The sequence below is a fragment of the Pteropus alecto genome, unplaced genomic scaffold, assembly GCF_000325575.1.
Source record: "Pteropus alecto unplaced genomic scaffold, ASM32557v1 scaffold152, whole genome shotgun sequence".
NCBI classification, from domain to species: Eukaryota; Metazoa; Chordata; class Mammalia; order Chiroptera; family Pteropodidae; genus Pteropus; species Pteropus alecto.
This window is the reverse complement of record NW_006432227.1, coordinates 360,377-368,226: the sequence shown is the minus strand read 5'-3', so window position 1 is coordinate 368,226 and position 7,850 is coordinate 360,377. Positions and strand designations below refer to the sequence as shown.

Genomic DNA, 7,850 nt, shown 5'->3' with positions numbered 1-7,850 from the left:
TTCTAGATCTAATTAGTATAGGGGTTTTGACTTCTTTTCTCACAATACAAATTAAGAGGCATTTTTAAAGCACTGCTTGTCTCAACACTCATTAATTCCCTAAATATTTATTGAACATCAACTGTGTGCCAGGCTCACATCTGCTAGATGCTGGGAAACACATATAACTTGTGCTTTTGTTAATTTTTTGATCTCGGAGAAAATATTTTTTTAATTGCAAAACTGAACTGATAGGTACATGAAGTTATGAGCAGATATAACAGAGAAACTTGCTCCATCCAGTAAGGGTGGTCAGGAAATGGTTATCCTAAGAAAACAATACTAGACATCTGACAAATAAGTAGATGCTATATAGGCAAAAAGTGTGTGAGGGAAGGCAGAGGAGGCTGGAGAGATACATCCTTTTGGCATACCCCCCCCCCAAAATCTATGGGAGAAGACCCGAGAAAAAATGTTATTGTGGATAGAGTTTAGTGTATGGCCAGGTAGCGAGGAAGTTGGGCGATCAGGGGCCTTCAAAGGCATGTCTATTTTTATTCTAAAAGCAACTGCAAGCCACTGAGTTTTAAGCAGGAGGCTGCAGTCGTGTTCGTATTTGACAAGACCATCCTGGTGCCACGTGAAAAACGAATGCAGAATGCCGGGTTAGGAGGCTTATTGCTCTTCGTGGAAGGGTGACCCTGAAAGTGGCGAGTTGTTAAGGACTAATGTTCAGAAAGTAAAATCCATAAAACTTGGTGATGGAGTACATAAACAGTAAACGAGAACATTGCACTTATGATTTCAATTTATAAACTGTTTTAAATTGGCTGGTAAAATAAATAAAAGTACGCCCATTTGATTTTCAAAACTGAGACCTGCGCATGAGAATCCGTGGAGTCACCCTGGTTATTTCCGTAACTAAACGTTTCATTTCGTTTTCATGGGTCCTTAATGCTCCCTCATGCACTACAGACTGGTAGTGGCACGTAACAAGGAATGTCCGAGGAAAGGCGCTCGTCTCTAGATCACCAAGGTTTGGGTTTTGGGAAACCTAGATTGCCATGAGGAGGGCTCGAATCGCTGCTACAGCTTGGGGACCCTGGGAAATCTCGAGAACTGGGCAGTTATGACAGATCAAGCGGCGCTGAAGCCGCGAGAAACTCTGGCCTCTGTTTCGGTACTGTCTCAGTCTAGGGATGGTACTCAGGATGCTGGCGACTTTCAGGAAACGCAAATCAAAGTCCTCTCATGCGTTACGGTGGTCGGAAAGGCCCTGGAGCAATAGGCCGCGTCAGCCTGGAAGAAAGCGCACACGTATTGCGGACTCCTCCGCTCAGCAGAGGGTCCAGTCCAGGGCTGGCAGGGCGTAAAGGCTTAGCGCCAGCCACTCCTTCTCAACCGACGCGTCCTGCTTTCCTAAAGGGCTTGGTCACTCAACAAGCTTTTCCATTGGTTTAGAGACGGGAGAGCCCGCCTTTCCCCGTTACCGATTGGCTGCCCGTACTCCCGCCTGGTTAGGAGGCGGGGTTTGGGCGCTTTCAGATTGCATCAGCTGGTCTTTCCGTACCACGTGGTTCAAGAGCAGTGTTCCCGGCAGCCCCATCCCATCTCTGTTGGGCCTCCGCTGTCCTCTCCCTCCAGACCATCGCTTTTGGTTTCCATATTCTCTTCGTGGTTCGCCGATGTCCGAGGAGAAGGCCAGCAGTCCTTCAGGGAAGATGGGAGGCGAGGAGAAGCCGGTGAGTGGAGCCGGGAGGCGGGCCTGGGGCTCTCTTTGGTACCCCGCGGCCGTGCCAGGCGGGGACGAAAAGAAGGAAGCGGCCGGGATCGTGTCAGGTGGAGGAACCGATGTAGAACGATAGAACGAACTCCTGGAGAAGTCAGAGTCTCCTTTGAGGAGAAATCGTCCATTCATAGCACAGGGCGGAGCCTTGCAGGTCATATCTGAGTCTATCCTCTTTTTGTAGGTGAGGAAACAGACCATGAGTGAGTGAGTTGCTCAGAATCACATCTAATTAGAAATCGAGACAATTACGGAACTCTCAGACTAGTGTTTTATCTCACCTTAAGCGAGAAGAACATTGCAGAGACTCACTTAATCCTAAAACCTTTTTAAGGGTAGAAGTCTCTCTAAGAAAAGGAAAACCTAGTTCCCGAGATCTGATCGAACTCGCTCAAGTTTGGCTGATTTGTAATAAATGGTGGAGGCCAGATGACCTGACAAACTGTAGAGAGCTTACACACTTCCCCTGCCTGGTGCTGGAGGCATGTCTTATCTTATTTCACACTTGTTAATAGTTTCACTTTTGAATTTTCTCTTTGTTGTCATCGTTGCTTAAGAACATCTCCCAGGTCACTTTCATGCCACCAGGTCGAGTTTGTTTGTTGTTCACGATTAATAAATGTCAGGTATTCATTCTGTGAGTCACTGTGCTGGGGCATGCAACTAGGATGGTGTATAGGATCCAGCCTGGCCTTGAGGGCCTCACAGCCTGGTGTGTGAAAGGAAAACATTGATTTTGCAGTGGAGTTAAAGAAGCATGCCCAACTCTGCTTGGGAGCGCACTTTTGAATTGAGTTTGGAAGAATGGTGTAAGTTTATCAGGTAAACCAAATAGGGCAGGGCTTTCCAGGTAAAAGTACGTAGTGAAGGCACTGAAAGGGCAACCTTGAGTGAATTGTCTGTGGGGTTGCTTGCAAGAGATATGCCAGAAGGGGGAGCTACAGGGATCAGAAGGATCTTAGACAACCAAGGATAGTTGAAGTTTACTACAAGTGAAAGTTTTTAAGCAGAGAAGCGGTAGATATGAATTGTAGTTTTAAAGATCACGCTGGCATTGAGGTGGAAGGCGCATTGGAAAGAGGTGAAACCACAAGCAGGAGGCTCTTGTAATAGTCCACGTGAGAGGTGGTGAGGTCTTCAGCCAAAGCAGCCTCTGCCCTAACTCTTGATAGGACAGATTACTTAAAAGCCACAATTTTCTCATCAGTAAGGTTAGTATGTCCTCTCATTCAGGAACTGAAAGAGGAAAATTCATGTGTGTATATTCTAAACTATGACCTATATGTGTGTGTGTGTATATATATACAGTATATACAATGAAATATTACACAGCCATAAGATGAAATATTGCTATTTGCGACAACATGGATGGATCTTGAGATAATCATGTTAAGAGAAATAAGTCAGACAGAAAAAGTTGAGAACCATGTGATTTCACTCATATATGGCATATAAAACTGAAAGCAACAAATGAGCAAGACAAACAAACAAAAGCTTGTGGGCACAGACAACGTTTAATGGTTACCATTGGGAAGGGGAAGGGGGTGAAGTAGATAAGGATAAAGCGAGTTAAACATGGTGACAGAAGATTTGGCTTTGGGTGGTAAACACACAGAATATACAAATGATATATTATTGAGTTGCACACTTAAAACCGATATAATTTTTTCAACCAATGTCAGCCCAATAAATTTAATTTAAAAAAGTGATAAATGGTGCTTATTCATAGACTTTTTTCAATTCATAAAAATAAATGGTATTTTTACTGTTTTGTAACCTGTTTATTTATTTATTTATTTTTGCTTAATAGTCTATAGTCAACGTTCCATGTCCATAAATATTTTGCTATACTATTCTTAATTGGAGGTGATGTATGGCTAACAAATATATGATTTCTCCCTTCTCCAATAATAATTACCTAATATTTATTGAGTGCTAATATTTACTGAGTGGGATCTGGTACTGTATTACATGCTCATTCAGTCCTCAAAATAACTCTGAACTGGCTTTTGTTATTATCCCCATTATACAAATGAGGAAACAGGTATAGGCACAGTAAGTAACTTGCTCAGACCCAGTATTCTGTAACCAATACTCATAACCCAATTGCTATCCTGCCTCCTGTCATCGCCTGGAAACAAGTCAGGGACAGATACTCTGTCAAAACTATTGGATCCCTGTGACATACTTATCCCAGCTATCAGTCTCTGGGATTGAATTTACTTAAACTACACTCTGCAGATACCTTTTCTCTAACTCGTAAACATCCCTGAGGAAGGTAATTCTGTAGCTTCCCTTCACAGTCCAGTTCTGTGCCCAACATTTGGGTTGAAATTTTAGGTCGCTTTTACATAAATATGTAATAAATAAATACATATTTTTGTTCTGTTTTCATGGGAAATAGAAAACAGCTGCCTGCTGTCTTGCAAATTGTAATAAAGACAGAATGGGCCTCAGGGTTCGAGGAGACCTGTTTTGATGTCCCAGCTCTGCAACTTACTACCTGTATACTAATGAGCTAATTACCCTCTTTGAGCTAGTATTCTCATTTGTAAAATAGAGACATTTTTAGAGCACAGAAAACCTTTGGGTTAATTCTCTCCCTCTTTTTAACTACTACTATTCATTTCACAAATAGCCATGTGACCAAAACCTAAAACATATTATTAGAAAAATAGAATTATTTCATTTCTTTTTTATTTTAAACCTGCAGAGACAGACCTACAATTAGTTTTCATCCCTTCTCTTACGAAATACACTTGACTAGTTACATCACTTCTGTAGTGTAGTGAAGGCATATAGGGAATCTTGTAACCATGTTAGTACTTTACAGGAATAGAATGGACTTAAATTATGTTTGTTATTCATCTGTTGACTGTAAATAAACCTTGAAAATATTAAATTCGGAATCCCAGAGTGGGGGAAGTTTTAACTCAGCATGAAATTAGGAAGAATATATTTTATAGTTTAGTTTATTATTATTTTAAATTATACAAGTAACATGTTTTATAAGATTCAAAAGAGCAACCAAAGTGTTCAGCTCTTAAATGGATAAATAAACAGTGGAATATTATTTGGCAATAAAAAGGAATGGAGTACTGATACATGGAACATGGATACTGAAACTTTTTGTGCACTTTGCTTTAGGATGTTTCTGGGCAGTCACAGTGAAGTAATGTGTTTCTGAGAAAATCCTCTTCACGGTAACCCAAAATGTAGTTCAGGGTTTCTTGACTTCAACACTGTTGACACTGAACTAAATAATTATTTGCTGTGGGAGGCTGTCCTGTGCATTGCTGGGTGTTTAGCAACATGCCTAGCCTCTACCTACTACATGCCAACTGTACCCTTTACTTTGTCAACCAAAATGTCTAAGTGTTTCCTGGGGGACAAAATTGCTTCTGGTTGAGAAACACTGGTATAGACCTGCTGCTGTTGGTTGCTTTTTTGCACAGGACTTATTACTTTACAACTTTCTATGACTTCATGTACTTCTGATTGAAGTCTGTGTTCCTTACGGTAACGTTTAGTGCTTGCTTCTGTCTGAGCCATAGTCTGTCTTAAATTATTCCCTAAAACAATCCTGCTTTAGTCAGCCTGGTTTAGTCTGTGTCTGCCCCTCTCTCTTTCTCTTTTTAACATGCCCAGCAGTAAGCTTATGTGGACACCTAGAACACATTTTCTCCATTTTTGAAATCCAGCTTCTTGAAATCTTCATCCTTGAAAGTCCTAACACTTACTATTGTCCTAGCTTATTTGACATCTAATTGTAGCGCTACAACTGTATTCTTTTCTCCTCCAGGAGTTTTTCACACATGTATGCCTTAGTTTCCCTGGAGAGATTAAGTTTGCACGTGGTAGGGATTGGGTTTGCTTCATCTGCAGATTTAACAAAATACCGCAAGCACAGAGGCTCTTGGTGGTACTTGCGGAATGAATGGATATATACTGCACTGATTTTTTTCCTGAAAATACTGTTATTGAATAATCACCTCGTCATGGCTACGTATTTAAATATGTCCACATAAGCCTAAAGCAAGAGTCAGGAGAACAGGCAAAATAAATAAAATGTGAAGACTTGAACTCTTCTGTTTTTTTTCGGAGTTATCTATAAGTTGTTAACTTGTCTTTCACAGTGATCAGATTTTCTAGTCTTTCAAAATCAAATTTTCACTTTCTTTTAAACAGATGCTAGAATAGCATCCTCAAAATTTTTCTGGGGGGCGGCATGGAGGGTTGTCAAATTAGATTAAAATATAAAAACCTTTTTTTTTTTGCTTTTATAGGTAGGTGCCAGTGAGGAGAAGCGAAAGGAAGGAGGCAAGAAGAAGAACAAAGAAGGATCTGGGGATGGAGGTCGAGCAGAGGTAAGGCTCTGCGGTTAAATATTGACAGGTGGCAGGGAGCTGTCTCAGACTCATCCTGTGTAAGATACTAGTGGTTTACATGGGGTCGTGAGATGGCACTAGGTGTGAAAATGAGGGAGAAGGATTAGGAAAGTCTGAGATGGGAAGAAAGACTTGCAGTCACTTTTCGTTGAACGAGGTAAACAACTGAAGTCTGATGGTAAGAAAATCTGTGAGATTAGAAAAGAAAATAAGAGAACAAAAGTTGCAGAGATGGAGACTGTGGTACTTACCCACTATGATTATTTCATTCGGTAAGATGTTACGGAGGAGAGACTTGGTGTTTGAGCTGATACTGAACACAACAGAAACCAAAGCGAGCCCACTTCCTTGACCCATTCACACTGTTTCCACCTGGACCTGCTGCTAGGGTTTGGTTTCAAGCCAGGACAAATCTCCTTGAGGCCTCTCAAGTGTAAAGAAAATGCTGTCTGTTCCCTGCGCTTTTCAAAAGTAAGCCGGAAATCAGCCTGGTTCTGGGCATCCCGCTTCAGGAGGCAGTAAAGCTTGTCTTCCTACTTTATTTTTGATGTTGAACTGCTACAAACTGTGCTTCACTTGTTTTAGTCATTAGAACCATTTTATTAGAGACTCTTTGGAAAGCTACCAGAATGCAAAGAACAAAGGAATAGGCTTTAAGAAGTATATTATAGCATAATAAACTGGCTTTAACGCACTATTTTTATCAGTGCCGTGTTGCTAAATTGATAGTGCTTCCATTCAGCTAAGGGTAAGTTTGTAGGTGATTGAGGACCACTGAGTGTTGCTTAGAGCGCTGCCTAACTGTCGGCTTATGTTTTGTCCATTATATCCCACTGTAATTGTGGGGGAAATTGTTGATTGTGAATTTAAAAATTTGCAAGTAAGTGGAAAAATGCATATATTCCCTAATTTCTTCTTTATACTTTCAATACAGTAGTACAGGCTATTCTGTTAAGAACTAGCTTGGAAATAGGAAACAAAGGTTACAAACAATTAGAAGACTTTTCTGAATAGAGAATTATAAGGGCAGCATGGGATTATATATGTACTAAGTGATCTTTCTGGGAAAACGTGTGCAGCGAGATGTCCAAGACCTTTCCTTCTCTGTGCTCCCATCATTTATGTACTTGTCCTGTTCCCCTTCTAAGGGCAATGTGCAGGTCTTGTTCTTCTCTGCATTCCCAGGGCCTGGCACAAAGAGTATCTGCTCCATGAATGTGGAATAAATTAAGCTTGACACTGAGTTCTTCTGATTAGGAAGTGCCAAGTGAATATGGAGATAAACTGCAGAGAGATTCAGAGGGTCCTGTGGGTGGGTGAGACTGTAAATGCTTCCCGGTAGGTAGGGCCAGGCAGTGTGCTTCCACCTGAGGGGTCAGGGTGTGGTTGTAGAATGCCAGGCTCTGAACTCTCAGTTAATTCGTTGGGCCTTCACCATTGAGGGTTAGGGACCCCTATGATAATTCATTAAAAGGCTCCTAAAGAGCACCCGAATGACTAGAGAAAAAAAATGCTGTAGGAGGGAATTATAAAGAGATTGGGGCTCTTCCATGTCAAAAGATGAAGACCGAGAAAAATCGTGATTGAAACGAGAAGGAAATTTTGTATAAGAGGAAGAAAAAGTACTATTTCATATAAGATAAACTTATTGTTCTAATAAGTTATATTTGGTCTGAAAATATGTATATTTTTAAGAT

General features: G+C 41.0%; 1 protein-coding gene across 1 annotated transcript in view; it reads left to right on the top strand.

Moving 5' to 3' along the window:
• The first annotated feature begins 1,525 nt into the window (after nt 1–1,525).
• Nucleotides 1,526–7,850, top strand: part of TARS (threonyl-tRNA synthetase) — a 25,295-nt gene continuing 18,970 nt past the window's right edge. Inside the window, exons 1-2 of the mRNA XM_025043543.1 lie at nt 1,526–1,721; nt 6,052–6,132. Of these exons, the coding sequence (XP_024899311.1) occupies nt 1,665–1,721; nt 6,052–6,132 (138 nt within the window). The 5' untranslated portion in view covers nt 1,526–1,664. The remainder of the gene's footprint in view (nt 1,722–6,051; nt 6,133–7,850) is intronic.